Here is a 22,837-nt window from a genome sequence, read left to right as displayed (position 1 = left end):
AAACCAAGGGTCAGGTCTGAGAGTGGATGACTCCAGGTTCTACTTCAAATATGCTTTTTTCTGGATATAAATTCCGTAGATGATTTCCCTACCTCCTTTTCCAGTTCAATAGGCGAGAAAAATAGAAAGCAGCCACCACACCCAGGGAGCTTCAGAGAAAAAGAAGAGCTCTGTACTGCACCAGGAAGAATTTTGAATCATGTAATATTCTCTATACTAGCAGGTTGGAGCATATAGGTAGCATTGTTGAAACAAGCAAAATGGTTCCATGGAAGTATCAGATAGAGCTGTTAGTAAAAGAAGCAAGCTGGTACATAGTCTGAATGCAGCAATAATTAGGAACTAGTTCATCAGTCCTGTTCATATGGCAGCATAGAAAAACACACTCTTTCTGGAGTCAAGGAGGAGGAGTTGGGATTTTCCTGCAGCCCACCCCCTTTCCCATTGTTGTTAAGTGTAGTGGGGACCCTTTCCTCTCCCCAACTTTGCACCACACTTCTCAATGCATATTGGCCTCACTTGACTGCAGTAGCTGAGGTATAGCATGAGGCCATATATGGGAGGGAGTGATTAAGTTGCTCTTTGTATGATATGGCCCTAAATGGAGGTGGGTGAAAGAGATAGTTGTAAATTATGTTTAATGCTGCTAGGGATTTTTGTTGACCAGACATACGCTTTGCAAAAAATGGTTGGCTGGGGATTAGCTGTATTATTTGTATGGTTGGCAGGAACGCTTGAGAATGAGGTTTGTATGTGGGAAATTGTTAAGGATGTATTTGGGGGAGGTTACTCAGGTGAAGGAAGCATGGGTGCAGTTCTTATTTGAGTTATTTTGTCGCGAATAATGCTGTTTTGTGTAGTTTCACTGTATTTTTGTCTTTGATTTTTGTCTGTGACATTTCTAAGTTTTCCTGCTAATCATACTGCTTTAAATGTGTATTTTGTATTTGATCTTTATGTGTAATACTTTAGTTTGATAATTCGTAACGTTCTATTTTATGTTTTAAACTGGATTGTAAACCACTTTGAGATTTTTATTATTTAAATATAAAGCAGTGTAGAAATGGATTAAATAAAATAAAGCTAGACATCCAGAAGGCCAACTGGATCTTCTTATCTCTCTCTTACCTTGAGTAACACAGGCTCCTCATTCTTTTCCTAAAACTGGGGACTCAAGGCAATATGTTTCCCAGTCCCCATTAGCCGGTAGTTCCTGGAGTGTTTTGCTCTGACTTTTTGTTCTAAATCTTGAATACTTCCCCATGGCATCACTGCACACTTACTATGTGAGACAGCCGCAACAGCAGCACTTTACACCAGTTCCCCCATGAAGGACACCCGTAAAGTGGCCACTTAGACAAGAAGGTGGACAGATACACCATTGGCAAGTGGTTTAGCCAGGGTTCCTCTTCCTGCCCATTTTTCTGGGGATACCGTTTCTGAACATCCCTCTCTTGTATTCTCCACTCCACTAACTGATAATTAAAATGGAGCATACAACCCTGTTCTGTGAGTCAAACATGGCTTGAGGATGGGAGGAGAACTGTCTTCTGTGCTCTCCTCTACAAGACTCCTCTCCCTTTATTTACTAAGGAATTCATGACCATTACTCCTGTTTGGTACCTCTAAGTTTTCTTCTTTTACTGATCTTATTTTCTCTTTTTAAAGTTGATTATCAGGGTCGTTGTTTTGGGGAGGTTTCTCTTCAAAGCTATGGCCAACTTGGGTCTAGAGGAGAGGTTCCTCTTCCCAGGGCCAAAGAGGGGGGAAAGTCCTTGTGTTGACTCTGCCTTCTAGAAGAGAAGTTAACCCTTTCTCCCAGTTCCAGTAAATTTTGGCATAGATCATGCTAATTTTGTGTCACAGTTGTGTTCATCTGTCTGCAACCACTTATGTATTATTTGTACATGTACGTATCCTTGTAGGTGAGGCCACCTGCCAACTCAAGACTGGTTTGGAAGTGCCTGATTTCTAGCAACAGGCACTTTTTCAGACCTTTGTATATTTTGACATGCCTTTTTGGCTTTTGGGGTGGTTACTTCTGGCACTGTTGTTGAATGCTTTGTCTCCATCTAGCTTTCTTGGTAACAAAATGTGCTAGCACTTTAGTTGTGATTCTGAACTAACCATTTGCCTTGAAGAGTGACTCCAGTGCTCAGATTTCCTTGAGCATCTTGTGGGTTCTTAGTGAAGCACTTTACAGTGATCAGTGTTTTCAGTGGCACTTGAAGTTCTTAATAATCACCTAAGTATTCCCTCCCTAAATAAGTGCCTTGTTGTCAAAGAAAGGACTGGATTACCTTAATTACCTCTGCATTGACCTTGCCATTATTCCTAACCTTGTTACTGCCAATTGCACACTATCAGGATAAAGGAATTAGCCATGAATTTCTCTTTGCTCTGGATTCACTCTCCAGTGTGTTTCATTACTATTAATTTCATTTCTATACTGCGAAACAATTTTTTAAAAAAAATTACTTCCAGTAGCACCTTAGAGACCAGCTAAGTTTGTCATTGGTATGAGCTTTCGTGTGCATGCACACTTCTTCAGATACACACTGCTTTCTATACTGCTTTCTATTTTAAAGGAAAAAATCTCAAAAGCAGTTTAGAACAAATTAAAACATCAAATAAAACAATCCCAAAATAAAACAAATTCAAGCCTCCTGGAAATTATTTCACATCCTTCTCTAAGTGACATTTTGCTTTCCATTTACTTATTTACCTGCTTCATTTATAGAGCTGCCCCATGGCAGAAGTATTCTAGGACTAGGACCTGGGAGATCAGGGTTCAAATCCCCACTCAGTCATGATGCCCCCTGAGTGACCTTGGGCCAGTCACAGCCTCCTAACCTACCTCACAGGGTCGATGTAGGGATTAACTGAGGAAGGGGGTGAACCATGTACTTCTTGAAGAAAAAGGTGGGATATAAATGCAATAAATAAGCTGTTCTGTTTACCTGCTTAAGAAAGCTGGAGGGAGCAGCCAGAGAGAGATGCCAGTTGCCAACCTGGCATCCAGAGATCGCCATATGGTCGCGATTAGAACTGCGACAGTCGCAAAACACATTGGCATCTGGGGGATTTCTGACATTGGCTATAGCTTCGTGGCATAGATAGCACACACTTTGTATGCTGAAGATCCCAGTTTCAAACTGTACCATCTCTAATCAGTGTGCTCACAGGTTTTCTTGCAATATTACATGGATTTTGGGGGCACCTTTGATTTGTAAAGGCCAGCATGGTTCTGGAGTGGCAGCACTGCAAGGGATCCTGGGTCCTGTCTCTCAAATTGCATGCTGCATCCTCATCTCCTGGCGCTATCCAAGACAAAAATGCAAATCCTGTGCCCTTGGTGGCCATCAGGAATGCTTCTGAAGCATGGAGGCATGGAATGGAGCCTTAAATACTTGGGGTATACTTTTTATTTCTCAGATTTACTGAGGAAGGTGAAGAAGCTTATTCTTTTACACATTTTTTGTTGCGAACAGCCTAAGCAATGTTATGAAATCGTGTTGTCTAGCTGACTGCTTTTGCAAGCTCACCCTGCTGTGCCTTTAGTCCAGTGCTGTTAAACTGCCTTGGGATTGATTTTAAATGAAGGCGCACAGTTAGATGCAAGGTCACTGCAGAGCTCCTCCAGTATTGATTTACAATGCTGCTGAGGGCTGCAAAGTTTAACTGTCTCCACTGTTTCTAGCAGAAGGCTTTGTATGGGCTGGAATATGGAAACTTAATGCTTGCTGTATCTCCAAGCCATTGTTCTACAGCAGATTTGAGGACCTTTAATATTTTATCAGCCAAAGTGTGACCATCCTTTTAGCCTTGTTGCGTTGTTGCGAAGAATGGTGGAGTTGTTCATTACTTCATTCAACTGTGTTCTTTATTGGTAAAGGTTGATTAAGGCCAGTGGTGGTTGTAGTGATTAAGAAAAACCTGTGACCCCACAGCTCACTTCCAGTTGCTTTAACCATGGTTAAGTCATCATGAACATCAGGTCTGCACTGCAACCAAGGAAGAAGAAGAAGGTGAAAATGTCTGACCACAAGAGAGAAATATGGAGGCAATGCATTGGTGGATGTCTTGTGTGATTGTAGATATCAGTGAACAAAGAACTGTCCAAAATGCTTTATACCTACCAGTCTAAATATAGCTGTTCTTGCTCTCCTCTGATTCATGTTGCCATGTAATGTCTATGTGTTTGGATATCGTTCCAATTCTGAGTGTTATTTAAGCAGAATAATGCAGAGGAGGAAGAATAAAACTGATTGAACACAAAGGGATTTAATAATGTAATATTATATTTTGTCAGGGCCTTATGCACCAAAGTCATTATTGTCCATGATGGAGTCCTAAATTGTATAAACCCATGAGAAGCTTATGTGCTAATTACTATTCTAACATTGACTGCAGTTTTTTGGGAACATTTTAAAATCTAAATTGTTTACTAGGGATGCACAAAGTTTGGCTGACCTTGGTATCCAAGCCAAAATTCAGGTTGCCATGACCCCGAGGCCAAAGTTTTGTCTTTGGCATAATGATCTTTGACGGTGCTCTAAAGCACAGTGTGAGCTCACCAGCATGACAAGTGAATTTGTGGACCCACAAGTTCAACATAAATCTTTATGAACAAAAAATGGGTGTTGAGAAATAGCATCATTTGCATGAGGAATTTTTATAAAACAACATACCCTTCTTTTGTTAAACTTATTTCAGTTAAAACCCAGTTCCCCTCCCCTTGCTATGTTGTACTCGGGACTGAGCCAGGGAGATGTCGTGTTTTGCACTTACTGCCCTGCTTATCTCAGCCCTGGGAAATTTATGAAACGGGGCATACTTGCACAAGTGGAGCAAAAAGGTGCTGTTAATAAGGTAAACAGACCTATAATTACAGCCTTTAGTACATCACTAAATACACCTTGCATTCCCTGGAGGAAATAGCTTGAGCTTTTTAAATCTCTGAATTGATGGTCCTGTGTGAAACTAAACAAATAATGAATTTGTAGTGGTCTCAGTGATAATCATAGGGGTAGCCATAATTCAATGGCTAGATTATCTCCATTGTATACAAAATGTCCTAGATCCAGTCCCCAGCTGGCAGAGCTTGGAAAGGCCACTGCCTGACACCCTGGAGAACCACTGTGAGTCAGAGTAGGCAGTAATGACTTGGATAGACCAGTGGTCTGATTTGGTGTATGGAAGCTTCATGTGTGTCATATGGTCGAAACGTTTGAATCCTTTACAGAAACACAGAATTGCATCTTGCCAATAAGTGAAGGATGTATGCAAGTGACTAAAAATGATGCTCTTCCAGCTTATTGCATGAATAACTCCATAAATCAAAACATTTACAGATACATGGTAATTAATTTACAACTGCAGAGATGCACACAAGCACCAGGAAGCATTTTGTAGAGACCAGCCCTGATAGTGTATAAAGAAATGGAAATGGTAAGCAGTTGTTACTCTGTTGTGGAATCATATCTGATGGACTACAAGTGATGATGATGATTGGACTTGAACCAGACTTCCATAAAACATGTACCTGTCTTCAGTGTGTTGGGTGTTACCTTCCTGAAGTGACCTAATACAAGCTAAAATAAGGTAGCAAAGGTGAACGAGCAGGCAGATGTGACTTTATTATAGTCAACTATAGCCCAGATTGTAGAACCTGATTTTCCTGAACTAGCTTTGAAAACTGAGAACAGAAGTCCTTCAGTTTTAAGGTGCACTGAATACTCTTCCCAGGCTTATGTATTGTGAAAAAGTGTTTTCTAACTTCCTCTTTTTGCATACTTGGGGGACAACCTAGGAACACAGAAATATATTAGTTTGTGAACTAATTGGGTGGAATTCAGCATCACACTATTTAAATTGTTTTGCCAATGCAAGCATTTCTGCTTGCCAGACAGAATTATCTCCCCTCTCTTCCCCCTGTAGAAGAAGAAAAGTTTGGATTTGAGATCCTGCTTTATCACTACCCGAAGGAGTCTCAAAGTGGCTAACATTCTCCTTTCCCTTCCTCCCCCACAACAAACACTCTGTGAGGTGAGTGGGGCTGAGAGACTTCAGAGAAGTGTGACTAGCCCAAGGTCACCCAGCAGCTGCATGTGGAGGAGTGGAGACGCGAACCCAGTTCCCCAGATTACGAGTCTGCCGCACTTAACCACTACACCACACTGTACACTGTTCGGGGGGGGGTCTGATTCCCACCAGCCAATTCGGGATGAAGCCCCAGTTGTGACAGCATGACTGGTTTTTCTGGCTCCCATTTAGCACAGCTGTTCAGTTGAATCCAGCCCATAGAAATTGTTTAAGCCAGGCATCCCCCAAACTTCAGCCCTCCAGATGTTTTGGACTACAATTCCCATCATCCCTGACCACTGGTCCTCTTAGCTAGGGATCATGGGAGTTGTAGGCCAAAACATCTGGAGGGCCGTAGTTTGGGGGTGCCTGGTTTAAGCACTGAGCATAGCCCACTCAGTGCCTTCCACTATCTGCACAGAATGTTTCCAGCCCTCTTGACATCACTAGAGATACCTGTGACTGAGAACTATGGCAGCAAACAAAGATGGACTTCCTCATAACTCGCATCTGGAATTCCAGTTTCCAGTTATGGCACTCTCATGGATGGTGTACAGCAAGCATATTTACATGGTCTTGTCTACTCAGGCTGCAGGCGACATCAAACATCATCTTTAAATTCTCTGACGGTTACTGTGATAGTCTGCACAGTGTGGTTAGTTTAATGGTGTAAGTATATTGCAGAGACCAACGCTGCACCAACACACACTTGCATTTTGTTTAATCACCAAGTTTTACTTTGGCTGCTTTTCTTTCTGCTTAAGGAGTTCTATGTAAGGATAGTTTCTGCCATTCCCACTACTGACTGCCAGCATGAATTTTGACTGTATTTCTTCCCCAAGGTAAGGATGGTAGTCATTTTAAGTAGACAGTTGTTCTGTTGTGTAATATTAAACTTAACTGAATATATGTTTTCCCCCTAGGTGAGGTCTCAAAGTGTGTGCTGTACCTCCTCCACTTACTGATACCCTATTGTAATCCAGGTTTGAACTCCTTCCCAAGTAAGTTCAAGATTTAGGGTAGTATCCAACATTAGTCATGCTCTGAACAGACTCATTGAAATGAATGGAAATTGTCAACTTAGTTCCATTACTTTCAGTGGGTTTACTTAGAACAGCTTAGTTGGATGCAACCTTTAATTCTAGATTTTTCGTTAAATATGGACTGATGAGATAAGATGGTGTCTAAAGCTTCTACTGTTTTTGTGTGTGTTACAGGCTACATTGTGACCAGTCTATCAGCCTGCCAGGTGACCACAAGAACCTCCATCAGAACCCTAGGTTCCTCCCTGCCATCCCACAAACAAAAATGAACACCAGAAGAACTTCTGAAAGCAGATCAACTGTTGCCGTGGCTACCAGATTGTAACTGTGGACCTTCTATCACAGCTTGTTTGAAGCAATGCATTTTAGTGGACAGCAGCAGAGCCTAGATCAGTGATGGCGAACCTATGACACGCGTGTCAGCACTGACACGCATAGCCATTTTTGGTGACACGCGGCCGCATGCCGAGACCTCACTTCTGGCCACTGGCGGAATGCCGCTGGCCCATAACTTTAATAATTTTTCCCCTCTCCTTTTTCCTTTTTTAAAAGGGGAAACAATTATACATTTTTGTTATTTAAACTATAAATATCGCGAAATTATGGTTTTTTTCTCGAAGTGACACACCACCTGAGTTATGCTCGGTTTTTTGGTGAATTTTGACACATCAAGCTCAAAAGGTTGCCCATCATTGGCCTAGATCTAGGTGGCCTTCACTGAAACAGCAGCTAAGCCATGGATTCATTGGGTGGCATCTTGGGCACATCTGTATTGCTTAGGGTTAACTTATGCTGTAACTAAATATTAATGCAGGCGGCGAACATTTTGTGCAGGGGTTCCGTTCCTAGCCCCGTGAGCATTGGCGGAGCGCAAATAAGCCTGCCCCTCCCTGTTAATCTCCCTGTTCCGCCCTCTTCTGGGTCCGAAAGGACCTGCACATCGGCAGTCACTTGTCAGTTGTCAGTTGGGGGCGGGGTGGTGGTGGTGGTGTTGCCACCTTTTGTGCCTTCCCTCGCAAAGTTTTTGGGAGAATTAAAAAAAATTGAATATTATGAACTTAACATTAGATATGGGGCAAACTAAACATGTAAATTTTAATGAAATAATACCGAGGAGATCAACCAATACTAAAGCAGATGTAGCCACAAGCATGTATAATAAAACAATGTTCAATAAATATGTGCCAAAAACTATCTGTACTAGCTTTAATTAAGAGCGCTTTACAACACTTCAACATACATAAGAAGTACATTTTATACCGTATTAAGGCTGTACTCCAATATTCTTCTGTACTGTGTTTGTTTGTGTAATAATGGGAAATGACTTGTCAAGGGAGATTTATAAATCTTGGTGGTGATAAATGAAAGTGGGCTTGTGGTTTCTTGAAACTCAACTTTAGTCTTGTCTTATTTTTAAGCACATATGGAGAAAACATGTAAATGTGTGCTGTTTCCTGAGTACCTAAAATATGATGATTTCATGGACTTTCAGACATGCATAAAACATGCTGTTTCTCTCACCTCAAGGTTGGCCTTATTTGACTTTTAACCTACAGTCTTCTTGCACATCATGCCATCACTTCCTGTTTCTTGAAGCTGCTGCTTCTAATTTGCCCTTTTCTCCTTTGGAAGAACAAGATTAGGGCAGAAGATGCTATAAAAACAGGAAGTGATTATGCCATCTAATACAGTATGGCAGAGAGGGAAAAGGACAGGCTCTGAAGCCTCACTGTCTTTGTAGGTGGGTCATAGGAGCCTGGGTTGTTGTACTGTTATACTACATATGCAGCAAAGGCTGGGAGAATGTGGATAGGGTTTACACTGACTTTCTCATTTTGCATCAATCATTTGGTTTGTACTGTATGTCCTTTTTACTACTCCTGCAAATGCGCCGGATTTGGATAAATAATTTTTAATTGGCTTGTTTATTTTCTGGTTGAAGAATTTGGATTTGTTACAGAAATAGAATTCTGCAATATTGCCCCCCCCCAGCTCTTTTTATTAGATAACACTTGTGCTAGACAGTTCTCTGCTTCACATAAATATATTTGTTTGTGCATGCATGCATGCATGCAGAGATTTTTCTTTGCAATATACTATACCTTGGACCTTCCTTGTTTCAAAGGCACACAACACACGTGAACTAAAATATACCTGCATTTGCAGTGTTTGTACTATAAACCACAGTGGTTAATGTGGCATATACTAGTGCTGGGAGAGGGAGGTGGGGAGAAGTGGTAATGGCTGATGATAATGGCTGGTCTTTGGGGATAAACTAGTGACTGGTCAGTTAGGTTAGAGAGGCTGGCAATATTCTGCTAATGGCAATGATTTGAGAAAGATTTGAGCATCCATCATCTGATGCTCTGTATACAATCCAGCACAGTGATTTGCTATCTTCAGTCTTCAGTAACCTAGCAACAAGCTACACACCCTCCTTGTGAAGAAAGCTAAAGGGCTCTTCAAACACATTATTGTGTATTGCAAGAGCCTTTAGTATTTTGAACAATCTCAGTAGTGCTATCACATTGTACAGTATCCTCATGGGCTGGTAGACATTTGTGAATTGCAGCATCATAATCTGTACTCTAGAAGCAAAAACTAAGCTCACCAGAGCTGTTGCGTTGTGTAAGCAATGATTGTCAATTCAGGGTAGAGGCATTAGCCAGAGTTCTTGCAGTACTTTGATCAATTGTTTAAAATACATAGAATTGACACAGATATAATACATAAAGTTGCATGAGAGAGAAATTGTCATTCTTTCTTTCTTAAAGAGCGAGTTGTAGATATAGATGAAATCCAAACACACAATTCCCTTCATTACTGTATATGGGTACCAGCTTCCCTTTCTTGAAACTTTTTGGGTATCATAGGACAGAGGCAGTAGGAGGGTGAAGTTCTGGATTTGAATTTATCTCTCTTTGATACCCTAACTCTTAACCCAACTGCAAGGTAGAGGAATGCACTTCCACACTAGAGAAGATAGCAAGTTCCATTTCTTAACCACAAATGTTCACAACTGAATATTGCCATGGTCCTTTTCAACGTCACTAATCTTAAGCAATTCTTATTCCAGTGTTTGGCTCTCAGAAACCTTTTTTAAAAAGCAGAACAAGTGAATATATGTTTGATATTTGACATCCACTTGGTGATCTGCATTTCTATAAGCATGGCTGGATTTACAAGATATGACTGCAGTTCCAAGATACTATTGGGTGTAATCCACTGCCCACATCACCTACTCCACAATAAGCCAGTGGATACCTAGGGATGCAGTTCAATAACATAATACAGTGGTACCTCGGTTTATGAACACAATTGGTTCCGGAAGTCTGTTCATAAACTGAAGCGTTCATAAACTGAAGCGAACTTTCTCATTGAAAGTCATGGAAAGCGGATTAATCCGTTCCAGACGAGTCCGCGAAGTACTCAACCTGAAGCGTACTTAACCCGAAGCATGGGTGTAATTGGTTTCGGAAGTCTGTTCATAAACTGAAGCGTTCATAAACTGAAGCGAACTTTCCCATTGAAAGTAATGGAAAGTGAATTAATCCATTCCAGATGGGTCTGCGGCGTTCGTAAACCGAAAATTCGTAAACCGAGGTGTTCATAAACTGAGGTTCCACTGTATACTGCAGCCACTGAATGTTTTTGGTGATCCTCTCACTGCAGCAAACTGATATATATTCTTCTAGCAATTCAAGCAGCTTTACTATTTTTGTTTCTTTTGAGTGTTAATGGTGGGAGGGGGCACAACTGCTTCCTGGTGTGTGTGTAAGAAAGAAAGGGGACAGGGTTCTTGAGCCAGGAGGCAGAGCGTTGACAAAATTTCAAAAAGCAAATAAACCCATCACTACAATATAAGATGCAATTTGTTCTGCATCAAGTTCATGGTGCTGGTGCCAGTGGGGGTTAAGGATGGGAGCACAGCAGTAAACCTGCTGTAGAACCTTGTTGCCCCTTTGTAGACTGTTTCCAGCTATTTGTAGAGGGACCAAATCTTCACTTGGCATTATTGTTCACAATGGGTAGCACCTGCTCTTTTGCACAACAGTGAGGGGCAAAGCAAACATGTACCTGCTTTTTATCAGCCCATTTTTAGCAGGAGAGGCTGTTTCTAGATTAATTAGCCCAGTGTTAGATATAGCTGCAATAATATTTTTCAGCTTTATAATATAATATGAAGGTATTTTAATGTGCATAACTCTGTGCATGTACCTGTGGTATATGAGGCATACACATTTTTTGAAATGTTTGTTTTATATAGATGTATTGCTTGCTGTATCTCAAAGGCTTGATTATAAAAGCATTGAAAGTCCCTTTCAAAGAGGAAGAAATGAGTTCTCCCTTGTGGAATGGACCACATCACTGGATACATCATCAGTCTTGATTTTTAAAAATAATAATAATCATGATTTGCAGCTGTGTGTTGAATGTGGCGATTTTAAAAATCAATTAATTTAAGCAGACTACAAATTTGTAACCCAAAACAATTTACAAAATCTCCCTTTTTTGCTTGTTTTAATAGGTCTAAGAGGGCTAATCAATCTTGGGAACACATGTTTTATGAACTGTATTGTCCAAGCACTTACCCACACTCCACTACTGCGAGATTTCTTCCTCTCCGACAGACACAAATGTGAAATGCAAAGCCCCAGCTCATGTCTGGTCTGTGAAATGTCCACACTTTTTCAGGAGGTGAGTCATCCTTTTCACTTATAATGGCAACATTACTTTTTAAATCTTGGGTTCAGATTAGGTTCTTTGACAAACTGTGGTTTGCTTTAGTTATAGTTGAGAACCTAAACTGGTTTAAGCTTTTAATGTACAGTGGTGCCTCGACTTATGAATTTAATCCATTCCGAAGGCACCTTCGTAAGTCGAAAAATTCGAAAGTCGAAAAACGCCATTGGAAAAGCGATTTCCCATAGGAATGCATTGAAAACGGAAAAAAAATTAAGTCAAAGCAACCCTATCTAAAAATCCGTAAGTCAAAAAATCCCTATCTAAAACCGCCGCGGTTTTTTGGGGGGGGGGATGTTGATACATTCATAAGCCATTACCCCCATTCGTAAGTCGAAAAATTCTGTTGTCAAGTCGTTTGTAAGTCGAGGTACCACTGTATAACAGGCAAACTGAGGTTTAGAGCTTCATTTTTTGTCCCCTCCACACTTAGCTTTGTAAGTTCACTCTCCTCTCTATGGTGCGGGAACCTCTTGAGGCAGTGCAGTCAGTGGCCATCACTATAGTTTGTCTACTCATTTAACAAACTGGTTAGCACAAATCGTAATTCTTTTTAAATATTTTTTTTATTGAAAGATAAAAAGTACATAATTACAAGTGCACAGAGTAAGGTAAGATGCAAAAAGGAAGAAAAAGAAATACGGTAGCACCCATGTGGACAACAAATAGCACAAATCATAATTCAAAAATGCATTTGAAAACATGCTTCGTAATTTGTTTCACTAGCTGATCACACAGCAGAGTTTGTCAGTTCAGAAATCATGCTAAACCATATTTTACCATTATTTATTTAAAGCATTTCTACTTCTCTCTTCAGCTGAAAAGACTTCCAGAGCAGCTTACACACAATTAACAAAAGCACTTGCAGGCTGGCAATCTAAAAGACATGACATAAAAAGTAAAGGGAATGGGGAGGGAAAATGAAAAAAGAAATCTTAGGCAAGACAATAGTTCTTAAAGAGTAGTTCTTACAAATGATAAGATGGAATGAAAGCTTTTCAAGGAGCTGAAGAGCCAAATATAGCTGGTCTCTCAGCAGAGCCTAAGAAGTAACCCTCCTTCTCATCTCTTGCTGTGCCTGCAGCATGAGAGAATGGCTGCTGCCAGGTGACAATCAAGGGAGTGAATGCCAAATGGAGCTGTTCTGTTGTGTTGTCTGTCTATTGTGGTAGAGAGTTAATATAGTTAGAATTGCATAAAAACCGAATAGGGTTTACACCAGGGGTAGGCAACCTAAGGCCCATGGGCCACAAACGGCTCACAGGGGTCGTTTAACCGGCCCCTGAACCGAGCCGCCCACTCGGTGAGTCCCCATGCACTGCGTTAAACTGGCACAGCGTGGGGACTCGCTTCCGAGGCGCCGGAAATCATGCACATGCGCAATCCGGCCCACAGAGGGATCTCTGCTGGAGTGAACTGGCCCAGGCGAGGTAAACCTTGCCAACCCCTAGTTTACACTGTGATGAAGGTCTAAGGTTGTTTCATTAGCTTCATCACATCTAAGGTTGTTTCATTAGCTTCCTGCCATAGGAGAGAAATATGAATATATTTATGAGAGAGAAATATGAATATATTTATGAGTGTGCATGTATGTAGATGATGGGTGGTTTAGTCTTCTAATACAAGAATGTGGTTCTGGAAATGTGTTTCTTTTCATAGGAGATCTTGGTGTACAGTAGAAATGGACTTTTTGCACCTTAGATTGCAGCCCATCCTTAAACATGTCGTCCATATTCAGACATACTACTTAACCGTGGCTGCTTTTTGTGGCCTCAGTGTGCAGGTGCACACATGGTTTTCTGTGACCGCACAAGGCCTCATTCAGAAACTTTTAAAGAAGGCTATCTGTAACATAGGGCAGCCTAAAAAAAATAACAATGTAGAATTTGTTCATCAAATCAAATGAAACAGGAATCATGTAGCGCCCTTTTCCTGCAGCCTCTTGTCACGAAATAAATTAATTTAGTGGCTTGTTCCCAAGGGAGCTTTAGTTAGTTTGAAATGTTCTTTTTTTTAACAGTTCATCTCTGAAATAAAGATGTATGAGGAACTAGAATAAATACAAGCATTTGATGGCAGTGTGGAAGCCTTTTCGGCTTATTTTCCATCCATATTTGTGTGGTTATGCCAATAAACTTTGGGGGTACCGGGCAAGATTGTAGGACATTCTTACTCGTAATTAAAAGAATTAATTGGCACTGGTGTTAACCACAGTTAAGGTTGATCAAGCTCCCTGTTTCACCATGTTTCTTAGTCAGATATATCCCTTAATCGTGGCCAAGGTGAGAAGGTGAAACCCACTCTCCTTATTGCAGGGCATTTTCCCAGCCCTCCACTGCAGTTAATACAGCCATGCTTACAAGCAACACACGAGAGAGATAAATGTCCTCTTTCGGCAGCTGCCATTCTGAAAATGGAGACTGGATAAAGATGTTGGATTCAAACAGTGGTTCCTAAAAGGAAGCTTTGAGAAATTAAGCCTAAGATTGGAGTATAGGGTCTCCCAAGGTCTTAATCCTGCTGGGCACACTGTACTCTGTAGTTTATATGGTGAGACAGGGTTGGGCTCTTGCTACATACAAGCTTACCAGGTTATTATTTGATTACATTGGGATAAAAATCTTGGTGTGCTGTGTATGTGTGTGTAACAGTTCTTTGGCATCCATCCCCGCTCTCTTTTCACCTTTAATTTGGCTCTCTTTTCTAGTATTGAACTGCTTTTCCACATCAAAGGGTAGAATCTATTTTTGCCTCTTTGTCTGCTTACTGTTATCCATTGAAAATATTGTACATCAAGAACCACATCCAAGCTAAAGTTCTTTGGTCGGGGGTGGGTGGGTGGGGGGCTAAAGGAATGTAGAGGCACTATTGCTGCACCTACAGCATTGCTTGTGCTCAGATACAGGTTAGGTGCATTTTCATCCTCCGCATGGTAATAGCCAGTGGTTAGCCCAGGCTGCTTCTTAAGATTCCTTTTCATCCTAATGAAGCACTAAATAATATAAAATGGGTAGCTGCAGTGAAGTAATTATGGAAAGTGCTACTGGGTAGAGTGACCGGATAGTGCCAAGGCTAATTGTAAGAAGTGACAAATTTTATTGCTGCATTTCCCTGAATTATGTTGTCACAGCAGCAGTGTCAGCAGATTTCAGTTACCACACCCGGACTCTAGTCCCTTGGTGACATTCTTGTTGGCATCTCAGAGTTGCCTATCGATCCTCTTATGCATAAAAAGTGCTTGTGCATTGTTGCATTACTGCAGTGTAGTTTCATGCCAAAAATACGGGTAGCTGTGCAAGAAAACACACTTTGCTTCTTAATTGAATTGCATATAAGGTTATATACAAGCTGTTACTTCCCCATCTATCCCTCTCTAAAGATGGCTGAGCAAGATGTCTACTGTCCGCTATTATTATTAGTAGTAGTAGTAAAAGTAATTCAATTTATATGCTACCCCTGATCCAAAGATCCCAGGGCGGTGCACAACAATAAGAACATAATTTACAGTCCCAGTAATGAACAGAACCACATTCACCACAAGAAAACTTGAATAATGTAGAAAGGTGTGCATGCTGTGTGTCAATTGTATCAGTTGTATCAATTTTATGGCTTGAAGGCTGTAAAATGGATGGGGAACCTTTTTGACTGCATAGGCCAGACCCTTATCAGGATTGGCCCTGCAGGCTAAATTTGATAGGTGGGCAGGATTGCCCACATGTCAGTCACCTGATGTGATGCCAGGTGATTTGACATCTTGAAAGCCTGAAGGCAGCATGGCACATCTAAAGCAGAGTTATTGTTTTTTTAAACAACAACAACTTCATCTTTGTAGATGTTTGCATTGAAACCCCTGCTTAAAATGAAGGGGTTGTGCTCCATTTTAGCAGTGTTACTGTGCAAGACCCTTCCTGGTTAAAAAACAACAACCAAAAACTGACTTGTACAGCCAAACTGAGCAGGGTTTAACCCCAACTCATCAGCTGATGATTAGGGTGGGGGTAGTTTGATGCTTCTGCATTGGCTGTGCACAGCATTCTGTCATGGGGCATTGGTGCACACAGTCAACATAGATTTGAACCCCACACCCCCAAACCATCAGCAGATATCACCCACCCATTGGAGTGATGTCTGCAGTTTAAAAAAAATTGCCTTCCCAACTGCCTTTCCCCATGAAGATGGAACTCTCTTGCAGAACTCTTCGTTGCTTATTTGATTAGGTACTTCCTTCAACCTTTTCCCGCATCTGTCTCCAAAGATAATGGAGTGTACCTCCGGGGGTGAAGTCAAACTGCTGCATTAGCAGCACTGAAGTGACCTCCCCAGTGCACAAAGCCTGGGCAGTGTGTATGGAGGGCCTTGGCTGCAGGAGTTGCCAGAAGGAGGCATCCACAGCACCACCCAACTGTCTTAGGGACTCTACTCTGGGTTTGTGTAGGGTTTACTCCTTAGCCTTTTCTTCTCCCAATAATACCCCGCAAGGCAGCAGAGGTTTAAGATCAGAAACCACCTTCTTGACCATTAGACCCACTTTTGGTCTTGTCTGCTCAATCTACCATATCTTGTCTGTGTGGATTGCACAGGCCTGTTCAACATTACCACACAAACTCATGTATTCCTGGCCCATAGTAGAGGATTTCATTTATTTTTTGCTCTGCAACCACAGCCTAGCACACCCTGAATGTGTGGACAAGACCAGCAGGACAAGACCAGCTGATGAACTGGACTGAAAGTCCAAGTTCTGGGGCAGCCATGAATTCTGTACCAGAATAAAAAATGCAGAGTAAAGGCCAGCTCTGACTTGACATTGCATATCCATGTGATAAACAAACCCAAGATTGTATTTGTTACAGGGATGAAATATTCCAAGATACTATATCAGAAATGGTTTAGGTAACCTAAAACATTTCTGATATGGTGGTAAATTGCTTGGGATGGTGGGTTGGATATGGACACAGAGGTTGAAATTCTGAACTCGCTTACTAGGGAGTAAGCACCATTGAATACAATAGTTAATGGAAGATGAAAGTGAAAGCTTCTGAACTTGCCTTTTCAGCTGCAAAAAGGCTTGGACAGATGCTAGGCACATTCTCACACCACTGAACAATGGTTTATTATTGCATTCAAACTATCCCAATGAAAAATATTTTGACCATTTGTTACGTTCTTTTTCCGAGCAGTTCTACTCTGGGCACCGATCTCCTCACATTCCATATAGGTTATTGCACCTGGTATGGACGCATGCACGGCATTTAGCAGGGTACGAGCAACAGGATGCACACGAGTTCCTCATTGCTGCATTAGATGTGCTACATCGACACTGCAAAGGTGAGGCTTTTTCCTGGCAGTTTTTCCCATTATGGCCTCTTGTTTAAGAGCAATTAAGAGCAATTCGAGCACTAACCAGGTTTCCTTCTCCATCTAGTATATGAGAAGCATTTTCCTTTTTACACTTTAATTACAGGTGTAATAATACAATCTTCAGTTGGATCCATCTAGCCACATCATGTGGGGCACATAGAGCTTTTAAAACCGGTCTACCTCACATAGTTGAACCCCTTCAGTTTTTACCTTTGATATATTAGGGCATATGGAGCAGCATTTTCCTTTAAGTGATAATTTTCTTTCAGTTGAATAATACGCCTTTTTGCTGTTGCTGCTGCTTTACATATTGACAGGTGCAAGTAGGTGGTAATTTCATTTTTCCTCCTTTCTTGCCAGATGCCATGGGAAGCCCAGTGAATGGGTAATACCTTTCTGTGTTGCTGTGAACAAGCTTATAAAATAGTCTTTTGAGACCCCCTCCTCGCTGAACCTAATTGACTTGGGTAATTGAAAAGGGAGCAATCTTATCCTCCTGTGGGCAGAAATGGCTGTCTATTAAGCATATCCAGCAGGGATGTTGCCTGATGGACAGTGAAAATGTGAAGAGGCCATTTGTTGGCTTCTGTCTGAGTACCAGAAAGCCTAAAGAGAAGGAAATGCTTTTCAGATGCAAGGATTAAGTCTTGTTTCTTTGCACTGAAGCAGAATCAGAGTGATCCTCTTAGATAATTAATAGAAGCAATAATAAAATTTTAAAATTATATAAAATTGTCACAAAACAAGAGAAATCAAAGCAGCAAGGTGATACTGTGTAGCTTTTTTCTTTCCATCCCACTCCACAACTGAGTCAGCAATGCAACTTTGCATGACTTCTTTTAAAAAAGGAACAGAGAACCTATTGTGTGTTAATAAGAATTTAGTGTACTGTGTCTCCTGGCTGAAAGTTAAATCCCTTTTGATTGACAGCTGTTCCATAGTAAAATAGTTCACTTGTTAAATGCTGTGCAAATTTAGTAAAAGGTAAAGGTAAAGGGACCCCTGACCATTAGGTCCAGTCGTGACCGACTCTGGGGTTGCGCGCTCATCTCGCATTATTGGCCGAGGGAGCCGGCGTACAGCTTCCAGGTCATGTGGCCAGCATGACAAAGCTGCTTCTGGCGAACCAGAGCAGCACATGGAAACGCCGTTTACCTTCCCGCTGTAGCGGTTCCTATTTATCTACTTGCATTTTGACGTGCTTTCGAACTGCTAGGCTGGCAGGAGCTGGGACCAAGCAACGGGAGCTCACCCCGTCACAGGGATTTGAACCGCCGACCTTCTGATCAGCAAGCCCTAGGCTCAGTGGTTTAACCACAGCGCCACCTGGGTCCACCTGGAATTTAGTAATTCGCCGCTAAAAATAATGTATTCCAAGCTGGTCTTGGCCCTTCTTACAAATCAGTGGGATTAGCTTCCCCAATTCCAATGATATGGGGACAGGTAACAATACTTTTTTAAAAAAATGTTTAAAGCAAAATACAGTAATACCTCGGGTTACGAACGCGATCCGTTCCGGATCGCAGTTCGTAACCCGAATAGTTCGTAAACTGAACGCGATGGGCGCTGCCATTTTGCGCATGCGCAAAGCGTGATTTTCGCGCTTTGCGCATGCGCAGATCGCGCGCGCCCCGCTTCTGCGCATGCGCGCGCGGCGAACACACTTCCGGGTTTGCGCAGTTCGTAACCCGAACTGTTCGCAAACCGAGGTGGTCGTAACCCGAGGTACGACTGTATAACCCATTGTCAAGCAGAGGGTTTTAACTCTATCCATCCCAAATCAGCCCAATGCAAAAAATATATTCTTACGAAACTTGATTTTGTCATCCTGCTAGTATGTCTTATGTAGATGCATTTTTAATGTTGCCTAATGGAATATTCACTGTGGTTGACTTTGGTGGCAGTGGATTACTCTGATAGAATTTGAAGATGAGTCTATTTTTTAAAAATCTGTTTACCTGCTTAGTGCTTTCAACTGGTTATTTCTGGTTTAATATATTCCAACCCACCTGCAAGCCAGAGGAGAGATATACTTTTTAAAACTATATAAGAGATTGGAAGTGGGTCATGGGATTGTGTGTTCTCCCTCTGTCTCGTTTCCCTCCCTCCAATAAAGCAGATTTCCCCCACCTACCTTAATGCCAGTTTATAGATACTGTGTCACAGGTAATAGTTATGTCTAGGTGGGTTCCCTGATGATCTAGGATTGTTAACAAAGTTCATCTCTTGGTCAAGCATTGCACCTGACTAGGCTTACCTGCACTTTAAGTCAGTTTAAACTTATCCCTTACCCCTCCTGGCTTTAACAGTGATTAGATGATGATACTTTGCTCTTAACTGTGGTTGAGAGAATTCCACTCGACTAGAACATTAAATAGGAAACTTAGCCTTGGCTCTTACATTAGAACTTGCCGTTAGCTTATTGAACATGTTAGGGTAACCAGATTATTCTACAGAATTTATACTATGTTTAAACTTGCTGATGCCTTATTTTCTTGCTTAACCGCCCTTTGGCAATTTCACTTAGGTAGTGCATATAAGATTGCATGTGTGATTTTATTAAGTGGAAATAACCATTTTGCCAGGAAATGCTTGTTGTTTCTAGAAGTACATTTGTCGCTCACTGGTCCTCTTAAGTGGGGTTAAGTAGACATTTTCACTAACCACCTTGGCCTATTCTGAAATCAGTGTTTGAATTAGGCCAGGCCAAGCCAAGCCATTCTTCTGGTTAATAATAATAGATTATCCTCCCACACTACTATGGGCTCTGTCAGAGTACATTTTGGATTAACTGACTTTCCATTCTGCATTGATTGAACTCAGTGCAACACAAACAATAATATAGAGGTAACTTTCACACTTGGTGGGTTCCCCCCCCCCCAATATTCTGCATGCACCCATTTCCTTTTACCTTGGCTTTCTATAATAGCAAAGAGGCTAAGAACTTGACATACGTGCTATTGCTACTATGTGGAGCCCTTTATGCACATCTGCCTATATACATTACGTAGGGATTTGTTTCAAAGTCTGTTCTATTTTATTTTATTTTATTTTATTCAGGTGACGATAATGGGAAGAAAGCCAACAACCCCAACCACTGTAACTGCATCATAGACCAAATTTTCACAGGTGGACTACAGTCCGATGTCACTTGTCAAGTCTGCCAGTAAGTATAATGAGTTAATTTCATTTTAAAATACAGAATAACTCACTTGACGTTGAAATGATGAACATGGAATACACAAGATGACATAGCCAACTCTCTTTTATGAAATAATGTATGCTTCACACTCCCCTGGTTTAAAGAAAGAAGATCTCTTCTCCCCCACCCCCCTACCGCCCTGGGGTCCAGACTGGAAGTGCCAGAATTCTGTACCACTAAACCCCATGGACTACATTCTAAGTGATCGTATTCCCACTGCCAGTATATCTCATGGAGTGAGTGGCTATTGCTGTAAATTCCATGCCCTTTAATATGTTCTTAAAGGTCCATTTAAAGAAAGTTGACAATAAAAGAAGCTGTTTTGACCGAGGTGCTTTCTGTAGTTTGAGCACCCTCTAGAGGTGAAGTACTACCTCTCACCCCCCTACCAAGTAAATACAGCCTTGAAGTAAGGGCTGTTCCACACATTCAATTTTGAGATAAGAGTCGCCATAAAAGGAGCTTTCCTCCTAATTTTTACATGGTTTAATTGTCTTCTGAACACATTTTTGTATGTCAATATCAAATAATACATACTTTTAAAAAGGAACAATTTTTCAGAATCCATTAACGTACAGGATTGTTAATATTTTTTATCATATGTGTGCTCATTCACATTCACTTTTGTCATGTGAATCATTCAAAGTACTTCACTGCTTAAAGAATGGATGTGCCAATCATGCCTATGTATCACTTTTGCCCAAACTATTGCTTAGTTTATCCATTTGATTGCAATCTCTCCTCTTCCTCCCTAGTGGTGTTTCCACGACGATAGACCCATTCTGGGACATCAGTTTGGACTTGCCAGGTTCTTCTACCCCGTTTTGGCCTCTGAGCCCAGGCAGCGATGGCAGTGTGGTGAATGGGGAGAGCCACGTGTCAGGAACCACGACCCTCACGGACTGCTTGCGAAGGTACAAACTGTGGCAGATGGCCTTTAGCAAGGAGCAATCTTAACTCCCCCTCCTGCTGTCTGCAGACCAGCAGTTTTCGGGCAAATGGCCAAGGAGCAAAACAGCACTTCAGCTGCAGTTATTAACTGCTGAATCATCTTGCAGAGCAGTTCGGTTCACTTGCAGAAAAAGAAACCAGGACAAATCTAAGCATGTAGCATAAACTGACAAAACTGGTAGGTAACCAAGACTCAAGTGGTCCCACCTGATGACCACTGGTTAGTTTCCCCATGGATAGGCTTCAGCACTGCTTATCTCACATTGTTGTAAGTATAAACTGCGGGAAATATGGCTTCATTTGGCACAAAATATGCTCCTCTCGGAATAATCGGCAGAGCTACAAATGGCTAAAGGAGTCTTAGAGCTTGATCTCTCCTCTTCCAGACATTTTTAATGTAGATTCTGTTGAACTATGGACTTCACTGTATCTGAGAATCAGGGGCACACCTTGACATAGGAGTATTGCTCCTGCTCCCCATAAGACTTCCAACCACTCCTTTACGTTCTTGTTGTCGGGACAGAAAGAGTCTCTCAAAGGACAGGGAGGGGTTTATGATACTGGGGAGGAGGAAAAGGTGGACAAAACAGCCAGTTTTCCCAGGACCCTTTGGGCAAAGAATCTAGTACTGTCTCCTTCCTTTTCTCTTCTGTACCTCTTCTTCAGTTCTTGTAGTGTGGAACAGCTAGATGTGAGAGAAGTTTCCAGGCAGCTAATTCACCACTGAAGAGCAGAGGTCCAAATGACAGAGTTCATTGTGATACTGTACGCAGTGGGGAAAACTGAGTTTTAAGATTAACATGGCAAAAGAGAGCAAAATTATTTATGTTATATTGCCTTACATTTGATAATCAGCCAGGCTGAAGGAACTTGATGCTCACAGAGATACTATGTGAGGAAATACACAGAATCTCCTCCTCCCCACCAAAAAAGCACGTTTCTATAAATGGAACAGGATTTTTAATTTTGTCAGCTAGAGAAAGCAGGGTGTGTGTGGTGGGTGATGAAATAGCATGTCAAGTTAGTACTAAGGAAGGGAATACAGGGTTCCCTTCCCACCTCAAATTACAAAGATTTAATGGAAGTGGGTTTTCAAATTCCTAGGTAGGAATGAACCCTAAGGAGTGGGGGGCAAAGTCAGCCAGATATAGGGTGTATATTTCTGCCATCTTGCCCTTAAAGCTGGGCTAGGAAACCTTTTTCCATCCATGAACATCTTTCTTTTCTTTTTTTTAAAAAAATAATTTTTATTAATTTTACACAATAAAAAAGAACATACATAACATATCTACTCCCTTCTTCCACCCACCCCCACGAACCCCCTCCTGCCACGAGGGAGATCCATGCAAGTGGATAGTCGAAGGCAGTCCATTTTATAATTGGATTTGTCCCCTCCCCCCTCTCCCCCCCGAGCCCCCTTCTGCCACCAGAGAGCTCTAAGGCAACTAGGGAAGAT

At 41.5% G+C, this 22,837-nt stretch overlaps 1 protein-coding gene and 1 long non-coding RNA gene across 4 annotated transcripts in view; both read left to right on the top strand.

Moving 5' to 3' along the window:
* The window catches only part of USP22 (ubiquitin specific peptidase 22), a 116,439-nt gene that overhangs the window by 76,202 nt on the left and 17,400 nt on the right, over positions 1-22,837 (top strand). For all 3 annotated transcript variants that reach the window (XM_035132101.3, XM_088656692.1, XM_035132102.3), the window contains 4 exons: positions 11,656-11,825; positions 17,048-17,195; positions 20,289-20,394; positions 21,186-21,344. In XM_035132101.3, the coding sequence (XP_034987992.1) occupies positions 11,656-11,825; positions 17,048-17,195; positions 20,289-20,394; positions 21,186-21,344 (583 nt within the window). The remainder of the gene's footprint in view (positions 1-11,655; positions 11,826-17,047; positions 17,196-20,288; positions 20,395-21,185; positions 21,345-22,837) is intronic.
* Positions 6,827-7,352, top strand: LOC148683710 (uncharacterized). Its single transcript, XR_015946788.1, has 3 exons — positions 6,827-6,926; positions 7,008-7,085; positions 7,302-7,352. It is a non-coding gene; the product is annotated as an uncharacterized LOC148683710 (long non-coding RNA).

The sequence above is a fragment of the Zootoca vivipara genome, chromosome 13 (assembly GCF_965207765.1).
Source record: "Zootoca vivipara chromosome 13, rZooViv2.hap1.1, whole genome shotgun sequence".
Lineage (NCBI taxonomy): Eukaryota > Metazoa > Chordata > Lepidosauria > Squamata > Lacertidae > Zootoca > Zootoca vivipara.
Note: the sequence above shows the minus strand (reverse complement) of the source record. Positions and strands in the feature narration are given on the sequence as shown.